General features: G+C 58.2%; 3 protein-coding genes across 5 annotated transcripts; 2 read left to right on the top strand and 1 right to left on the bottom strand.

Moving 5' to 3' along the window:
* The first annotated feature begins 21 nt into the window (after positions 1 to 21).
* Positions 22 to 9199, top strand: CFAP45 (cilia and flagella associated protein 45). Its single transcript, XM_031611429.2, has 11 exons — positions 22 to 597; positions 3341 to 3468; positions 4716 to 4857; positions 5402 to 5566; positions 5784 to 5962; positions 6310 to 6439; positions 6658 to 6804; positions 6878 to 6991; positions 7715 to 7908; positions 8702 to 8926; positions 9050 to 9199. The coding sequence occupies exons 1-11, from the start codon at positions 421 to 423 to the stop codon at positions 9159 to 9161; spliced, it is 1713 nt and encodes a 570-aa protein (XP_031467289.2). The 5' UTR covers positions 22 to 420; the 3' UTR covers positions 9162 to 9199.
* VSIG8 (V-set and immunoglobulin domain containing 8) lies at positions 9149 to 18225 on the top strand. Of its 3 annotated transcripts, XM_090127297.1 has the most exons (8): positions 9149 to 9236; positions 11444 to 11631; positions 12034 to 12209; positions 12715 to 12916; positions 13840 to 14004; positions 15637 to 15759; positions 15836 to 15974; positions 17706 to 18225. In XM_090127297.1, the coding sequence occupies exons 1-8, from the start codon at positions 9184 to 9186 to the stop codon at positions 17872 to 17874; spliced, it is 1215 nt and encodes a 404-aa protein (XP_089983423.1). In that variant the 5' UTR covers positions 9149 to 9183; the 3' UTR covers positions 17875 to 18225. The 3 variants fall into 3 exon arrangements, with proteins under 3 accessions (XP_089983423.1, XP_089983422.1, XP_089983421.1); XM_090127296.1 differs by lacking the exons at positions 9149 to 9236; positions 11444 to 11631; positions 12034 to 12209; positions 12715 to 12916; positions 13840 to 14004 and having other exon boundaries at positions 14457 to 15759; positions 17712 to 18225; XM_090127295.1 differs by lacking the exons at positions 9149 to 9236; positions 11444 to 11631; positions 12034 to 12209; positions 12715 to 12916; positions 13840 to 14004 and having other exon boundaries at positions 14457 to 15759.
* LOC149914332 (uncharacterized) lies at positions 12925 to 13829 on the bottom strand. The gene has a single exon (XM_090127337.1). The coding sequence runs from the start codon at positions 13769 to 13771 to the stop codon at positions 12998 to 13000; it is 774 nt and encodes a 257-aa protein (XP_089983463.1). The 5' UTR covers positions 13772 to 13829; the 3' UTR covers positions 12925 to 12997.
* Positions 18226 to 18408: the final 183 nt, after the last annotated feature.

The raw sequence follows: 18408 nt of genomic DNA, 5'->3' as shown, positions 1-18408 counted from the left end.
TGGCTTTGGGAAGGGGGCGGGGCTTGCAGGGCGGGTGAGGCGATGCTGAGCACCACGTGGAGGGGGGGAGCGGGAGGCTGGGACACGCGTGGAGGGGACGCGTGGGGACACACGTGAGGAATGGGATGCTCAGACACGGGGAAGCGACTGGGAACACAAAATGAGGGTGATGGGAGGGGCACAAATGGTGACAAACGGGAAAGGGACACGAATGGGGCCACCCACGCGTGGAGACGCGTCTGGGAACACGCGGGGATGGGGACAGGATGAGGACAGCCGGAGCCACGCGTGGAAGTGACACCGCCGGAGCTACGCAGGCGCAGCCGGGGCCGAACACCCCCCAGCGACCATAGAGTCGGCTCCGCGCTGCCTAGAGCGGCCCCTCCGCGCCGGCCCCGCCTCCCCGCGCGTCTCGTTGCCATGGGAACGCGCGCTTCCGTTGCTATGGAGACGGAGCGCAGGAACGGGATGGCGAACGCTGCCCGCGGCCTGCAAGGCCTCAACGGGACCCCCGCAAATCCCCCCGGCTCCATGCAGCCCTCCAGCCGCTTACGGAGACGGGCACGGAGTACCGAGGTGGATGAGAGCCTATTTGGGGTAAGGGGGGGGCAGTGGGGCTTCTCCCACCTCCTTGGGCCTGGAAACCCCCCAGGCCTCAGACCCCAAACAATGGGCCTGAGACCCCCCCCAGCCCTCAGAGACCCTTCCCCTTCCCCTTCCCTTCCCCCTTCCCCTTCCCCTTCCCCTTCCCTTCCCCCTTTTCCCTCCCCTTCCCCCTTCTCTTTTCCCTCCCCTTCCCCCTTCTCTTTTCCCTCCCCTCCCCTCCCCTCCCCTCCCCTCCCCTCCCCTCCCCTCCCCTCCCCTCCCCTCCCCTCCCCTCCCCTCCCCTCCCCTCCCCTCCCCTCCCCTCCCCTCCCCTCCCCTCCCCTCCCCTCCCCTCCCCTCCCCTCCCCTCCCCTCCCCTCCCCTCCCCTCCCCTCCCCTCCCCTCCCCTTCCCTTCCCTCCCCTTCCCTTCCCTTCCCTTCCCTTCCCTTCCCTTCCCTTCCCCCTTCCCTTCCCTTCCCTTCCCTTCCCTTCCCTTCCCTTCCCTTCCCTTCCCTTCCCTTCCCTTCCCTTCCCTTCCCTTCCCTTCCCTTCCCTTCCCTTCCCTTCCCTTCCCTTCCCCTTCCCTTCCCTTCCCCCTTCTCTTTTCCCTCCCCTTCCCTCCCCTTCCCTCCCCTTCCCTCCCCTTCCCTCCCCTTCCCTTCCCTCCCCTCCCCTTCCCTCCCCTCCCCTCCCCTTCCCTCCCCTTCCCTCCCCTTCCCTCCCCTCCCCTTCCCTTCCCTCCCCTTCCCTCCCCTTCCCTTCCCTTCCCTCCCCTTCCCTCCCCTTCCCTTCCCTTCCCTTCCCTTCCCTTCCCTTCCCTTCCCTTCCCTTCCCTTCCCTTCCCTTCCCTTCCCTTCCCTTCCCTTCCCTTCCCTTCCCTTCCCTTCCCTTCCCTTCCCTTCCCTTCCCTTCCCTTCCCTTCCCTTCCCCCTTCTCTTTTCCCTTCCCTCCCCTCCCCCTTGTCCCCCCCTTCCCCTTGTCCCCCCCTTCCCCTTTGTCCCCCCCTCCCCTCCTCCCCTCCCCCCCATTCCCCTCCCCTTCTCTTCTCCCTCCCCTTCCCCTGCCCCCAAAGCCTGGGACCCCCCCCCCCCCAAGGCCTGGGCCAACCCCTTCATTGTGGGCTGGTGGGGCTGAACACCCCTTCAACACTTTGGGCTTTGCTGTAGGCAAGGCCTGTGTTTGTTTTTTTTTTGGGGGGGGCACATAGCCACCAACCCTAGCAGTGTGTGCCCCCCCCCCCCCCTCAACCTGTGCCCTATGGCCCCATAGCACAGCTTTATGGCACCCAATGCCCTTCAGCTCCAAGGCTGCAGCTCTGGGTGCCGCCCCGTGTCCCCAGTCCCACCTCACTGGGATCCCTATGGAGATTCTACCCCCTACCCCCAAAGGGCTATGGGGCTGTCAGCACTGCAAAGCCAGACCTTCTGCCAAAAAACAGCAGCAAGAAATCACTCTTTTCAAGGAGAGGAAGGAAAAATGACGTCACAACACCCGCCTCAGCTCTGGGCTCCATCCCCAGCAGTTGCTTCATGCAGTTATCACAGCCTTACAACATTCCTACAATCATTAATTGGGTTCTTGGAGGCGGATCCCATCCAGTTCTCCAGGCTCTGAGGTTGGCAGTGCTGAATGCAGCCGTTATCTGTTGGCAGTGCTGCCCAGCCCTGTAATTAAACACGCAGCTGATAACGGTGATGGATAAGAAATGCACCCTGAGGGTGCTGAGCTGCCCTGCCCAGTCCTGCCCATGGGGTTGTGCCCCACTGTGGGGTGTGGGGTGGGCACAGGTCTGGTTCTGGACCCACAGATTTAAGGAGGAAATTCAGTCTTCAGAGGGCAATGGGTTCCTCGCAGAGCTGTTTGTGCTCCAGTCTTGGAGGTGCCTGAGGCCATGGAGGGGCTGTGAGTGATCTGAGCTGATGGGGAGCACCCAGCCCATGGCAAGGGGGGGATTTGAAGTCCCTCCCAACTCAGCTGTATTGGAATCCCATGGTTCTATGATATATGGGGTCCCTTTCAATCCAACCACGCTGTGATCCCATGGTTCTATGATCTTTAGGGTCCCTTCTGTCCCAACCACACTGTTATCCCATGGTTCTGTGATCTTGAAGGACCCTTCTAACCCAGCCACGCTGTGATCCCATGGTCCTATGATCTTTGGGGTCCCTTCCAACCCAACTGTGTTCTGATCCCATGGTCCTATGATCTTTGGGGTCCCTCCCAACCCAACTGTGTTCTGATCCCATGGTTCTGTGATCTGTAGGGTCTCTTCCAACCCAACTACATTGTGATCTCGTGGCTCTATGATCTTTAGGGTCTCTTCTAACCCAACTGTGGCCCCACATCCATCCCTGAGAAGGTGATGGAACAACCCGTCCCATCTCAAAGCACATTGGGGGGGGTTATAAGGAATGGGGCGGTGTGGGATCCGCCCCATAGAGAGCATCGCGTCGCTCGCTAGATGGCGATGTCACCTCGAGCGCGGGGTCCTCAGCGGTGCTGCTGCGCCGGGAGAACCGGGAGGAGGCGGAATGGGACCTCGTGTGGGGTTTTCCTGAGATTTGGGGGCACTTTGGGGGGATTTCTGCCACCAACAGAGAGGACGCGGAGCTGCCCCCCCCTCTCAGTTACCCCCTGTTTTGCTGCTGTGCTCTCACAACGCTGTGTTGGGGTTTTTGCATCGGTTCCCCTACAGCTTTGGGATCCCCACTCGTTCTCCCTCCGCCCAGCTTTGAGGTTTTTTTTTCCTTACAGCCTCCGCAGCCTCACGGTCCCATTGTGCTCCTACGGGATGCGCGCAGCGCTCCAAAATCAGCGCCCGGCGCTCAGCATCGCCCCGAAACCATCCGTCTGCTCAGCCACGACCTCATCCGTAGCCTCGTGTGAGTCACACGCCCCCAAACACCCTCACAACCCCCCCCTAAGCCCCCTCAAAACCCCCCCAAACAACCCCCCCCCCAAGTGCCAAACACCCCCAAGCAGCAGCGATGCCCCCTCCCTGTGCGCACAGCTGTTTGTCCACAAGGTTGAGCAGTCACAACCCGGCTCTAATTACACCACCTCATTAAAAACCCGCAGGACACAGTGCCATTATCCCGGGCAAACCCCACTGAGCCTCATTTTGACCTTCCTCCCCCCCCTCTCCCCTTTTTTTTCCCTCGTTTCACCTCCCTGCTTCCACCCCATAAAGACGCACCGCAGCCCTTTGGTTTTAAGTTGGGCTGAGGGTGCCATACACTCAGAGCCCCAAGTTTTGAGCCCGCTGCCCATATTTCCCCCACGTGGCTCCATCAGGAAGCATTTGGGTTCCTTTTCCATTCCTAAAAATCGAGGTGCAGGTTGGGCACCCAAACACAGACAGCTCAGGCTGCGGTCACTGTGTCACACCATTTATTAGGGCCGTTGGTGCCACTACCCATTCTTTAAAGCGTCCTGGAATCCGATGCTGTGATGCTGGGGCACTTATTATGCAGGTATCTGTCCCAAGGGTGGATGAAAAGGTGACACATAATAACAGTGACTGCATTCTTAGTCCCCAGAGCCTTCAAAGTGCTCTGTGAGTTTGGTTAATGCACCACACGCGTCGCCGTGCTGCAGCTGAGCAATGCTGGCAGTAATTAAAACTCCTCACAACTCACCTGGAAATAATAAATAATAAAAAAAAAAAAACCCAGCCCTGTGTCATTATCCACATTTTTACACGTGGGGAAATGGGGGCACTGAGGTGGTTTCCTCCAAAGCTGAGTCACTGTGGGGCAGAGCTGCGTCCTCCCCTCGCACCAAACTCATTCCATCCAACTGTGCTGCACCCTTGGATCTCTCTGCTTGAAGCCTTGTGCTTGGGGGGCACAACCCAGCTCACTTCCATCCCCCCAGTGGCAGCTGTGGGGCTGAATTGGCTCAAAGCTCTTTCAGTGCTGTGTGTGGGGCTGTGCAGAGCATTGTGGCTTCCCCCATTTCCCAGCTGCCATCCCTCTCTGCTTAGGACAGGGATGTCACAGCACTGAGGTGACACCACAGTGCCATGAGCACACCAGGAGGGTTTGGGGGTGAGCTTAAGGAGGGTGGGGGGGGGGGTGAAGGATGCTCAGCAGCACTGACTGCTCTGCTCTGTGCCCTCCTCTCACAGCATCCCCTCAGAGAAGCCAACACCAGCCCTCATCATCGGCCTGCAGGACTTCCAGCGCATCCAGGAGTCGTCCCGAGTCCTGAGCAAGGAGCAGCGTGCAGCTGAGCTGGCAGCCTTGAAAGCACAGAGGGAGGCAAACCTCGTAGGCACCCCCCCTTGCCCACCTTTAATGCTGTGGGGGGCACCCATAGGGTGTGACCACCCCCGGATTGTGGTGCCCAGCTTCAAACCCTACATCTCTCCAACCCTCTGAGCCCAGGAGTGGTTGTGGGAGGGTCCCAAAGTTTGCAGTGCTGCGTGGGCTGCACCCCACACCTCCCCAGTGCACCTCTGAGGGGTGTCTTCTTCAGAAGGGAGTGGGATTTTGGCCCATGGGGTGCAGGATGGGAGCCCAGGGGTTACGCAGGGTGGTGGCCCAAGTGTGAAGGATGGTGGTCCAGGGTTCAGGATGATGGCACGGGGTACAGGGTGAGGGTTCAGGGATGCAGGATGGTGGCCCAGAAAGTGTAGGGTGGTGAGCCAGGGTCAGGATGGTGGCCCAGGGTATGGGATGGTGGCCCAAGGGCTCAGGCTAGTGGCTCAGGGTGCAGTCTGGTGGTCCAGCAATGCAGGTTGGTGGCCTGGCAGTGCAGGTTGGTGGCCCAGGGCTGCAGGTTGGTGGCTCAGCTCTCCCCCTGTCCCCTTAGGAGGCCATGAACGAGCGCAAGGCAGCAGCAAAACGACAAACCCTCCTGCAGCAGAGCAAGCAGAGTGACCTGGAGGAGGAGGCGAAGGAACGTGCCCAGTATCTGCTGCAACGGGCAAACAGGATGCGCATGGAGCAGGAGGATGAGATCAAGGAGTTCAGTGAGGTAAGGCCAGAAGGTTCCCATCCTCCTCCCCAACATCACAGAATGAAAGGGGAGAGGTGGCACGAGGTGCCCTGAGCCCCACAGGGCACTGTGGCACGGTGAGAACGAGCTCTGAGCGCTGCCTGCTGCTGCTCAGAATTGTCTTCTTCCCTTTTCCATCTCCTGCTCTCTATCTGTACCCATCCACTGAGCCCAGGGACGCTCCTTGTCTCCACAGCTGCTCCTGGGTGTGAAGTGCCACATGATCCGTGACACGCAGATCCTGGAGAAGAAGCAGATAGCCAAAGAGCTGGAGGAGGAGGAGAAACGCCTGGCCAGGATGATGGAGGTGGAAAGGCAGAAGGCCAACGAGATGCAAGAGGAGCTGGAACGCAGGAGAAAGCAGGAGCTGATCCAGTGAGCAGCAGGGCCCCTTTTTGGAGAGATGGATTTGGAGGGTGGACTGTTTGGTGGATAAAGGGTTGGTTTTATGGACACAGCTGTAAGGCTGTGGTCAACGGCTCTGTGTCCAGTGGGAAGTGGTGATGAATGGTGTCCCCCAGGGGTCTGTCTGAAACAAAATGCTCTTCTTATCAGTGGGATTGAGTCCACCTTTAGTGGTTTGCTGGTGGCACCCACAGCTGGGTTTGGGGCTGGGGGGCTGTAAGGTCCCTTCCAACCCAACCACGCTGTGATCCCATGGTTCCATCGTCTTTGAGGTCTCTTCCAACCCAACCACGCTGTGATCCTATGATTCTTTCCAGAGGTAGACAGGAGCTGGTGAAGCAGATTGAGAAGAACGCAGAGGAGCGGGCGCTGAGGGCTGAGCAGAAGGACCAGGAGAGCCAGGAAATGCTTCGGTACCTGGAGCAGCTGAAGATGGAGGAGCAGAAGGTGTGCTGGGCAAGAACCAGGGGGCTGCTGGGGAGCAGAAGGGGATGAAGGCAGATTTTCACCTCTTGGAAGTGTGACCCGGTGCTGGGGGAGTGGATCTCAGTGCAGAACTGAGGCTGTGGTCTCTTGGGGAGGATGAGCCTTCTTCCAAAGTGACTCTGAGCCCACATGGAGGAAGCACTCCATGCACCCCACGGACCCTCAGCTCTGTGCTTCAGGAGTTGAAACAGAAGAAGGAGCAGCAGAAGAAAATCCAGGCTGAGATTAAACGCATCAATGACGAGAGCCAGAGGTGCAAGGAGGAGCAGCTGCAGAAGGAGAAGATGGAGGATGAGCGGGTTCTCGAGTACCAGAAACAGAAAATGGTATTGGGGATGAGCACAGCAGCATGGGTGGGTGATGGGATGCAGGGAGCTGCCACCAAACTGTCCCACGTAGGAGCGGGAGGCAGAGCTGGAAGCTGAGCAGGAAAGAATCCGTCAGGAGAAGGAGAAGGAGACGGCACGGCTCAGGGCCATGCAGGAGAAGGCCCTTGACCAGCAGGCAGAGCGGGTGAGTGTGCTCTTGCAGCTCAGAAAGCAAATGGGATCCTGGGCTCCATCAGCAGAGGGGTGGCCAGCAGGGACAGGGAAGTGATTGTCCCTCTCTGCTCTGCTCCTGTGAGCCCCACGTGCAGCACTCTCCCAGCTCCATCCAGACAGGGAGCTGTTGGAGAGGGTCCAGAGGAGGCCACAAAGATGAGCAGGGGGCTGCAGCACCTCCCTGCAAAGACAGGCTGAGGGAGCTGGGCTTGTTCAGCCTGGAGAAGAGAAGGCTACAGGGTGACCTCATTGCAGCCCTCAGTAGCTAAAGGGAGCCTACAGACAGGAGGGGAGTCAGCTCTTGGGAAGGGGAGATGACAGCAGGACGAGGGAAATGGCTGGAATTGAGGGAGGGCAGATTTCAGTTGGATGTCAGGGGGAAGTTGTTTGCTGTGAGAGCGGTGAGGTGCTGGAACAGCTGCCCAGAGAGGCTGTGGATGCCCCGTCCATCCCTGGAGGTGTTCAAGGCCAGGTTGGGACCCTGGGCAGCCTGGGCTGATGTTAAATGTGGAGGTTGGTGGCCCAGCCTGTGGCAGGGAGGTTGGAGACTCACGATCCTTGAAGCCCCTTCCAACCAGGGCCAATATGTGAGGGCTGGCGGATCTGCCATCATGGAGCAAGGAGCACAGCCATGAAAACCATCCCTCAGCAACCTTCCAGCCTCACTGCCATCCCCTTCTGTCCCTGTGGGTAGGACGCACTGAGGGCCAAACGCAGCCAGGAGGCAGCTGAGAGGGAGTGGAGGAGGAAGGAGAAGGAGGCAGCACGGAGGAAGGCTGAGATGGAAGAGCAGCTGCGGCGGGGCCGGAGCCAACAGATTGCTGAGAAGGAGCACTGCATGGCTGTGCAGGTGATGAGGGACCGGCACGACTTCGAGCGCATCCTCCGGTGAGGTGGGATCTGTGCTGAACTCAGTGTGATGCCGTGGTTGGGTGGGAGGTGGGAAAATGTCAGCTCTGAAAGAGTGGGGGTCCATCACTATGGGCTGCCCAGGGGAGGGATGGGATCACCGTGCATGGAGGTGTTCAGAAAGGTGGAGATGTGGTCCTGGTAGGTGCGGGTTGGCGTTGGGCTTGGGGAGTCTTGGAGGTTTTCTTCGACCCTTGTGGTTCTGAATGGGAATGGTGGGGATGCGTTGGGGTTGACCCTGGAGTTCTTGGAGGTCTTCTTCAGCCTTCATGGTTCTGTGAGTGGGAATGGGGGAATAAGTTGGGCCTGGACTTGGGGGTCTTGGAGGTCTTCAACCTTTGTGGTTTTGTGATTCTATTTAGGATCATGCTTTAGTGGGAATGGTGGGGATGGGCTCGGGTTGGCTTCTGGGGGTCTTAAAGGTCTTTTTCAACCTTTGCGATTCCCCATTTCTGTGATTATTTCTGTTCTGATGAATCCATTTCTGATTAGACACAGTAAGGGTGGGTCAGTGTGGTGATCTTGGAGGTCTTTTTTGACTTTAATGACTCTGTCAGTGGGCACAGCAGGGATGGGTTGGCGATTGAAGATCTTGGAGGTCTTTTCCAACCCTACCAGCTCCACGATTCTGTGATTCTGACATCAGGGATGGTGGGGAGGGGTCAACTTGATGATTCCAACCTGGACGATTCTACCATTACACAACACTACGAGCAGTGAGGACGGGTTAACAGTTGGATTTGATGAACTTGGAGGTCTTCTCCCCCCTCAGAGCCCAGCAGAAGCAGATAGAGAAGGAAAAGGCAGAGGAAGCTCGGAGGGCAGCCCTGCAGTTGGCCCATGCTGATGATATCCGACGTCAGATAAAGGAGCAGCAGCAGCTGAGGGCCCAGGAACGCATGGCTGCCTTTGAGGAAAGCCAGAGGCTGCAGGAGGCAGCTCAGCAGCGCAGCCGACGCATCGCCCAGCTCAAGCAGCAGAAGATCCAGGAGCTCAGGTGGTGCCCACAGCCCTAAATCCCATCCTGGCTTTTCCATTGGGTGTCTCCTTCAAACAGAACCCGCTCCAAGGTTGTGTGTTCAGCCCAGCATTGGGATCTGATGGTTTCTTCTCTTTGCAGAGCTGCTGGCATCCCGGAGAAGTATTGTGCCCAGGTGGAGCGGTGGGCAAGGAGTGGGGCTCAGCCCCACACGGGGCAGAAGGCAGCAGCTCAGGAGTTTCGGCTTTCTTAGGCAGAATTGTCTACAAACAGAGATGTTTATGGAACAGACAGCATCTCCTGTCCTTCTCTTGCTTCTCACCTGCAGGTCAGGGTTGGGGTTGGGGTTGGGGTTAGGTTTGTGTTAGGGTTGGAGTTAGAGTTAGGGGTAGGGTTAGAATTGGGGTTGGGGTTAGGGTCAGGGTTGGGTTAGGGTTGGGGTTATGGTTAGTATTGGGGTTGGATTTAGGGTTATGCTTACCATTAGTGCTGGGTTGGAGTTAGAGTTAGGGGTAAGGTTAGAATTGGGGTCGGGGTTAGGGTCAGGGTTGGGTTAGGGTTGGGGTTGGGGTTATGGTTAGGAACAGGGTTGGGTTAGGGTTGGGGTTGGGGTTATGGTTAGGGTTGGGTTTGAGGTTATGGTTAAGGTTGGGTTGGAGTTAGTGTTAGTGTTAGGATTAGGGTTAGAATTGGGGTTGGGATTACGGTCAGGGTTGGAATAGGAGTTATGGTTAGGGTCAAGGTTGGGTTAGGGTAGGATGGGAGTTGGGATTAGCATTAGGAACAGCCCTCTGCCCATCTCTCTTCTTGCTGGGGACAGGAGCATCCCCTGCCCTATTCCTGGGGGCTCTGGTGTGGCCCCATGACCCAGCTGGAGCCCAACCCGGTGCTGTCACTGCCCCACTGCCGCACCCGCCCTGTGAGCACCACTGGCTCAGCGCCGTGTCACCTCCAGGCCCTGTGGCTGTGGCCTTGTGAAGGGACAAAGCAAAGCGTCCAGAGAGTGATGCAAACCTTGAAACAACAACAACAAAAAAAAAAATACCCACAACAAACCACAGCAAGACAGGGAATGGCAGCTTCAGAGGGCTGGGATCTCGTAGGAGTGGCTCTGATTAATTCTCCGAGCAGCTGAAAAATAAGGAGAGCCTGGAAAGGCGAGACTGCCCGGGGCAGGGAGACGGCGTGGGGGACTGCAGGATGGGCAGAGGGGGAATCCCACCTCCTCCTGTATCCACAAACTGCTGCTTTCCCTCTGGGTGTCCCCGAGTGGCAACGGGGCCAAGCACCACGAGGCTGCGTGGCTGCTTTTGGGTCACCCTGAGTTCTATGGGGCCCTCAGTGTCCTCGATGGTCACTTCCATCCCTGTCAGCACCTTGGCCACGCAGTGTCATGTCCTGTATGCTTCCCATCATCACTGCGTTGAGAGGATGGTGCCATCCCCACCCATCCTGCACGAGGAATGCAGAGCCACCAAATCACGGCTGCACCACAGTGGGGTCCGTCCCCTCGGTGCCGCCCCGGGGGGCCCCAAATCACAGACGCTGCCCAACACGTGCCTCTATTCCCAGCAAGGGTTAAAGGACAGCGATGAGCTCAGTGTGGGGACAGTAAATGGAGCAGCTGTGGCCCCGGGGAGCGTTTGGGGCTGGCAGGGAGGTGCTGCCCATCCGGATCGGGCAGTGGGGTGGAAAACACCAGCGGAGCCGAGCTGTGCCGCGGGGCACCGCGCAGTGACCGGAGCTGCCCTGTGTGTGCCACGGCCCCAATGGGGCACTGGGATGGCTGTGGGGTGCTGCTGCTGGGGGTCCCAGGAGTTGAGAAGCCCCCGTGTGGCCTTTGTCACCTGTATGGCATCCCTGTCCCCAAGCCAGCCGTGCTCGCTGCGTGGCATTGCTGTCCCCAAGCCTTCCATCCCGCTTTGCTGCCCCTGTCCCCAGCACCCACTGCTGGATCTTTCCTGTCTCCAACCCATCCATGGTCACTGCAGGTCCCCACCTCCTCCATCCCCACTGCTGCCACCACGTCCCCACATCACCCGATGTCACCCAGGTGGGCTCAGTGGTCCCCTTGTGTTGCCAGCATCCCCATGCCCCATGCCAAGGGGGCAGGACTAGAGGAGGGATTTGTAGGGGATTAAGCCCGTGGTCCAACCACACCTTTAAGCTCCTACAATCGTGTCCCTCTCCGACACCAAAACCCTTTTGGGGCTGCACGGGGAAACACCACCATCTCCTAAGGACCCTTCCAATGGATCCCTGGTGGATCCTTCCCCACCAACCCCACTGCTGCTTATCATAGGGTGAGACCCCCCAAGTGGGGTCTGCAACCCCAAATCCCCACCCTACTTCTGGGAACGGGTCCCACGGAGCACCCCAATGCTCCCATATTACAGCCCCCCAGCCCCACTCCAATGGGATGCAACCCCATATGGCACAGCAGCTCGTAATTACCGGGTAGGGAGTGGAGCAGGGCGGCTTCGCTCACGCACAGCTCGGAGCCACTCAGTCATCCCAAAGGCATCCGCCCCACAGGGAGGAGCGCCCAGGCCCAGCATGTAAAAGGGCTGCTCGTGTCGGGTGGTGCTTTGTCGCCTCGGAGCCTTCATCCACCTGCACTCCTCTTCCTCCTCCTCCTCCTCCTCCTCCTCCTCAGCGCCGGCACCGCAGCTCGATGGCACGGCACGGCGCCGGGCAGCTCCTGCTGCTGGGGCTCATGCCAGGTAGGTGCCCGATGTCACCGAGGATGGATGGAGGGGACATTGCCCCATGGGCACCCACGGGATGTGCCAAAATCCCAAGCTGACCACGGTGACCCCAGTGGTGTCGACAGTGATGGGTGCTCCATCCCGTTGGGATGTCCATGGATTGGGGAGCCATGAGCAAGAGTGTTGGGTAGTGTGGAGATGTGGGGCAGGGGGGCTGTGGGGTGTAGGGTTGGGATGGGGTATAGGGTCAGGGTACTGTGGGTTATAGGGTTGGGATGGGATGGGTATAGGGTCAGGGTACTGTGGGTTATAGGGTTGGAGTGCTGTGGGTTATACGGTTGGGATGGGGTGGGTTATGGGGTCAGGCTGCTGTGGGGCACAGGGTCAGGGTGCTCACACGTTGCCCCTCTCCCCCAGCTCTCCTCCTGGCTGTAAGGATCAACAGCAAAGGCCGTGAGGTGCTGTACTTGGCCAAGGGAGACTCAGTGAAGCTGGGTTGTCCCTACGTCCTCGAGCCTGAGGACAACGGTCCCCAGGGTGTGGGAATTGAGTGGATTCAGATCACACCTGAGCGCACCGGCCCCGAAAATGTGGTAAGTGTGGGGCACTGGGTGTGGTGTCACTGAGAAGGCTCTGTCCTGTGGGGTGGTGAGGGGATGGAGGGGGAATGGAGAAAGGATGGGGAGGGATGGAGGAGGGATGGGGCAGGAGGGATGGGATGGGATGGGATGGGATGGGATGGGATGGGATGGGATGGGATGGGATGGGATGGGATGGGATGGGATGGGATGGGATGGGATGGGGTGGGATGGGATGGGGTAGGGTGGGGTGGGGTAGGGTGGGGTGGGATGGGATGGGATGGGATGGGATGGATAAGATAGGATGGGGTATTGTGGAATAGGATGGGACAAGGAAGGATGGCTAAGGAAAGATGGAGGAGCAGATATGGGGCAGGACAAAGGGATAAGGAGGAATGGAGTAGGATGGCATGCAGGAAGGATGCAGGGACACGCGGGGACGCAGCAGTGCCACGCAAGGAGCAGGGAGGGAGCAGCAGCCCCCTCTGCCCACCCTCACACCTCGTTCCACCCCATCCAGTTCCTTTCCTACCACGACCACCACGTCAACTACGGCAGCGGTTCGGGGCTGCAGGACCGTGTGGCCTTTGTGCAGAACGACCCAGGGCAGCACGATGCCTCCATCCGCCTGGCAGACCTGCAGGTCTCTGACACTGGAACCTATCAGTGCCGTGTCAAGAAGAACACCGTGGCCGTGCACGAGGTCATCGTCACCGTGCAAGGTGAGACCCCCCGTCCCACTGCTGCTTGGTGCCATGATGTGGTGGCACCACCAGTGTCCCTCCCTGGTGGTGACGGTGGCCTTAGAGGTGATGGTGGCTCTGGGGGTGACCACGGTGGTGATGGTGGCCCTGGAGGTGGCCATGTCCCTCTCTGGTGGTGGCATTGTCCCAGCTGGTGACCACGTCCACAATGGGAGCGATGGCACTGGTGGTGTCAGTGTCCCAAGTGGTGATGCTGTCCATGGTGGTGGCGGTGACTCTAGAGGTGATGGTGACCCTGGTGGTGACCATGACTCTGGTGGTGATGGTGGCCCCAAAGGAGACCGTGACCATGATGGTGACAGTGTCCACATTGGTGTCAGTGTCCCTCATGGTGACATTGGCCCTGGTGGTAACCACGACCCTAGTGGTGGTGACAATGTCCCTCGTGGTGACCATAACCCTGGTGGTGATGGTGGCCCCAGAGGTGACCATGACCATGATGGTGACAGTGTCCACAGTGGTATCAATGTCCCTGGTGGTGACCATGACCCTGGTGGTGATGGTGGCCCCAGAGGTGACCATGACCATGATGGTGACAGTGTCCACAGTGGTATCAATGTCCCTGGTGGTGACCATAACCCTGGTGGTGATGGTGGTCCCAATGGTAACCATGACCCTGGTGGTGACAATGCCCACAGTCAATGTCCCTGCTGGTTGTGACAATGTCCCTAGTGGTGACGGTGGCCCCGGTGGTGGTGACAATGCCCCGTGTGGTGACCACAACCCCGGTGGTGACCCTGTCCATGGTGGTGATGGTGGCACAGGTGATGACGATGCCCCCGGTAGTGACCACATCCCCTGTGATGACCACATCCCCGGTGGTGTCAATGGGCCCGGTGGTGCCCACACCCCTGGTGGTGACGCTGCCCCTCGCCCCGCAGAGAAGCCGGCCACTCCACAGTGCTGGACTGAAGGAGATCAGGTGCTGGGCAGCAGCATTTTGCTGCGCTGCTACAGCCGAGGAGGAGCCGCACCGCTCGGCTACCAATGGGCCAAGCTGGCAGATGGCTATGGAGGAGGACGGCTGCCCCAAGGAAGCATCCAAGGTGGGCACTGGGGGCTCCCCGGAGGGACAGGGGCTGCATGGGTGTCCATGTGTTCCCATGTTCCGTGTGTTTCCATGTCTGTGTGTTCCCATGTCCGTGTGTTTTCCGTGTCTGTATGTGCCCAGGTCTGTGTGCATCCATGCGTTCCCATGTCTGTGTGCACCATGGGTGTGGATGGATGTGGGTGCCCATATTTGTGTGTTCCCATGTCTGTATGTTCCCCTGTCAGTGTGTTCCCATGTCTGTATGTTCCCCTGTCTGTGTGTTCCCATCTCCACATACAACCACATCCATGGATGTCCATGCACACGTGTGCTCGTGTGCTCTGACCACGGGTGCCCATATCTGTGCTCATATCTGTATTCCTATGTTCACTACCACCCGTGTCCACGTGTGCTCCTGTCTGTGTGCTCCCAAATCCATCAGCAATGTGTCCTCACACACCCACATCCGCGTGCCCCCATGTCTGTGTGCACCCATGTCCGTGTGAATGCATGTCCGTGTGTCCCCATGTCCCGTATCCCATATCCCTGCATCCTATGTCTCTGTGTCCCCACATCCCTTTGTCCCCATGTCCCTGCATCCCATGTCTCCATGTTCCCAAACACCCCATGTCCCCATATCCCCCCACTCCATGTCCCCCTGTCCCCATATACCCATGTCCCTGCACCCCATGTCCCCGTGTACAACCCCATGTATGTCCCCACACCTCTATCTCTGTGTCCTGATGTCCCATGTTCCAAATCCCTGCACTCTATGTCTCTGTGTCCCCATGTCCCCATGTACATCCCCATGTCCCCACACCCCTGTCCCTGTGTCCCCATGTCTCATGTTCCATATCCCCTCACTCCATGTCCCCCTATCCCCATATCCCCATGTGCCTTGCACTCCACGTCCCCATGTATGTCCCCATATCCCCATGTCCCCATATATGTCCCCAAGTCCTCATGTATGTCCCCATATCCCCATGTCCCCATATATGTCCCCAAGTCCTCATGTATGTCCCCATATCCCCTTATCCCTATGTCCCCATCTATGTCCCCAAGTCCTCATGTATGTCCCCATATCCCCATATCCCTATGTCCCCATATATGTCCCCAAGTCCTCATGTATGTCCCCATATCCCCATGTCCCCATATATGTCCCCAAGTTCTCATGTATGTCCCCATATCCCCTTATCCCTATGTCCCCATCTATGTCCCCAAGTCCTCATGTATGTCCCCATATCCCCATATCCCTATGTCCCCATATATGTCCCCAAGTCCTCATGTATGTCCCCATATCCCCATGTCCCCATATATGTCCCCAAGTCCTCATGTATGTCCCCATATCCCCTTATCCCTATGTCCCCATATATGTCCTCAAGTCCCCATGTATGTCCCCATATCCCCGTATCCCTATGTCCCCATATATGTCCCCAAGTCCTCATGTATGTCCCCATATCCCCGTATCCCTATGTCCCCATATATGTCCCCAAGTCCTCATGTATGTCCCCATACCCCCATATCCCCATATCCTCACGTATGTCCCCACGTATGTCCCCATATCCCTGCGCCCCCATGTATGCCCCCCACATCCCCACACCCCCAATCCCTATGTCCCCACACTCACCCCCCATCTCCATCCCCTCAGGCCGTGCTCCCGGTGATCTCCTGATCCGCAGCCTTTCAGAGGCTCACGCTGGTGTCTACCAATGCCGGGTCACCAACCGTGTGGGTTACGCCACGTGTCAGCTCAGCATCAGCCCTGCACAGAGTGAGTGCCACCAGGGGGGCGTGGGGGGTCCCTGTGGGGTGATGGTGACGGTGACAGGCTGTGTTTGTCCCCGTAGGAGGTGGCCGCCAGGCGGGTGTCATCGTGGGCTCTGTGTTGGGCTCGTTGCTGCTGCTCAGCCTCCTGGGGCTGCTCATCGGGGCTCTGCTCTGCCGTTACCGTAGGAAGGAGTGCCAGAGGACCTGCAGCGAGTGCAGGTGAGGGGCAGGGGGAGGTGGGGATGTGGGGATTTAGGTGAGGACATGGGGACATGGGGACATGGGGACGTGAGCATGTGTGGGCATGGGGACGTGGGGATATAGAGTTGTGGGGACGTGGAATGGGGGATATAGGGATTTATGGGGATATATGGGGTGGGCACCAATGGGCACTGAGCCCATGGGCAGCACTGGGTGCCACTGGGGACCAGTGGGTGTCAATGGGGATCAATGGGTGGCCACTTGTATGTATGGCCACCACGTGTCACCTCTGGGTGCCACCAGGAATGGGTGCTGCTGGGAGATGATAGGTGACAATGGGCACTGATGGGCATCAAGTGATGCCAACAGGCACTGCTGGAGGGGCCACCAAGCACTGATGAGGAGCAATGGGGGACGATGTGTCCCACCAAGCATTCATGGCACCGATGGCTGCCACCAATGGGGTCCAACCAAGAGCTGATGGCATCCATTGGTGTCACCAAGAGCTCATGGCACTGATGGGTGCCACCAGATGGGTCCAACCAAGAGCTGATGGCATCCATTGGTGGCACCATGGAGTTCCAACCAAGAGCTAATGGCATCCATTGATGCCACCAAGAACTCATGGCACTGATGGGTGCCACCAGGTGGGTCCAACCAAGAGCTGATGGCATCCAGTGGTGCCACTAAGAGCTGATGGCATTCATAGTTGCCACCAAAGAACTGATGGCACCAACAGGAGCCACCAAGTGCTCATGGCACCGATGGCTGCCACCAATGGGATGCAAACAAGAGCTGATGGCATCCATTGGTGCCACAATGGAGATCCAACCAAGAGCTGATGGCATCCATAGGTGCCACCAAGTGCTCATGGCACTGATGGCTGTCACCAAGGAGGTCCAACCAAGAGCTGATGGCATCCATTGGTGCCACCAAGAGCTCATGGCACTGATGGGTGCCACCAGGTGGGTCCAACCAAGAGCTGATGGCATCCAGTGGTGCCACTAAGAGCTGATGGCATTCATAGATGCCACCAAAGAACTGATGGCACCAACAGGAGCCACCAAGTGCTCATGGCACCGATGGCTGCCACCAATGGGATGCAAACAAGAGCTGATGGCATCCATTGGTGCCACAATGGAGGTCCAACCAAGAGCTGATGGCATCCATAGGTGCCACCAAGTGCTCATGGCACTGATGGGTGCCACCAGGTGGGTCCAACCAAGAGCTGATGGCATCCAGTGGTGCCACTAAGAGCTGATGGCATTCATAGATGCCACCAAAGAACTGATGGCACCAACAGGAGCCACCAACTGCTCATGGCACCGATGGCTGCCACCAATGGGATGCAAACAAGAGCTGATGGCATCCATTGGTGCCACCAAGGGGATCCAACCAAGAGCTGATGGCACTGATAGGAGCCACCAAGAGCTCATGGCACTGATGGGTGCCACCAGGTGGGTCCAACCAAAACCTGATGGCATCCATAGGTGCCACCAAGGGGATCCAACCAAGATCTGATGGCATCCATAGGTGCCACCAAGAGCTCATGGCACTGATGGGTGCCACCAGGTGCGTCCAACCAAGACCTGATGGCATCCATTGGTGCCACCAAGGGGGTCCAACCAAGAGCTGATGGCACCGATAGGAGCCACCAAATGCTCACGGCACCGCTGAACACCTCTGGGCACCCTTGTGTTCTGACGTCTGCCCCCGGGGGGGCTCTCTGTGCCTCCCCCTTCTTCTCAGGAGCAGCACGGGTGGCACCATGACCCGCACCTGCAATGTCTGTGCCCACCCCTACTCACCCCACGGCATCAGCTACATGCAGTGCCAACACGGCGACGGTGACGAGCGCGCGGCCGCCCTGCTCTGCAACGAAGGAATCCGGCACCAGGTGGCCTGCCCTGCTCTGTAACCCCACATGGGTTCCCTTTTTTTGGGGTTCCCAACCCCACTCCATGGAATTCTCCGTGTAAAATCGAAGCCAAGAATTCACCTCTTCCCCACCTCAACCTCAACACGTCGTTGGGTTCGCCATTAGCTTTGGGGGTTGAATTATTATTGTTATTATTATGCTTTTTTGGCCGTTTTTTTATTGTATTTCCACGCTGTTCCAGCCACTATTTATTTCTTGTGTGTCCCCCCCCCCCCCCATTCGTCCCACTGCCCGGTGCCCCCCCCAGGATTGGCTGCAGCAATTTGGTGTTCATTGGAAACGCCGTCGGCACCGGGATCAGCAGTTGGGAATGGCAAAAAAGAGAGAGAAATAAAGGAAAGAAATCGGAAAAAGGAAATAAACCCAAAGTGAACGAAGCGCTGCCCCGTTGCGTGGTCCCAAAATGGGGAAAAGGGAGTTTGGGGGGGGGGATGGCATTTGTTTAAACAGAAATCATTATGGGATGACCCCAAACATTCACCCCAATGATTGTATTGACCCGAGTCATCACAC

The sequence above is a fragment of the Phasianus colchicus genome, chromosome 30 (genome assembly GCF_987193195.1).
Source record: "Phasianus colchicus chromosome 30, bPhaCol1.hap1.1, whole genome shotgun sequence".
Taxonomy (NCBI): domain Eukaryota; kingdom Metazoa; phylum Chordata; class Aves; order Galliformes; family Phasianidae; genus Phasianus; species Phasianus colchicus.
This window is presented reverse-complemented; position numbering and strand designations above follow the sequence as displayed.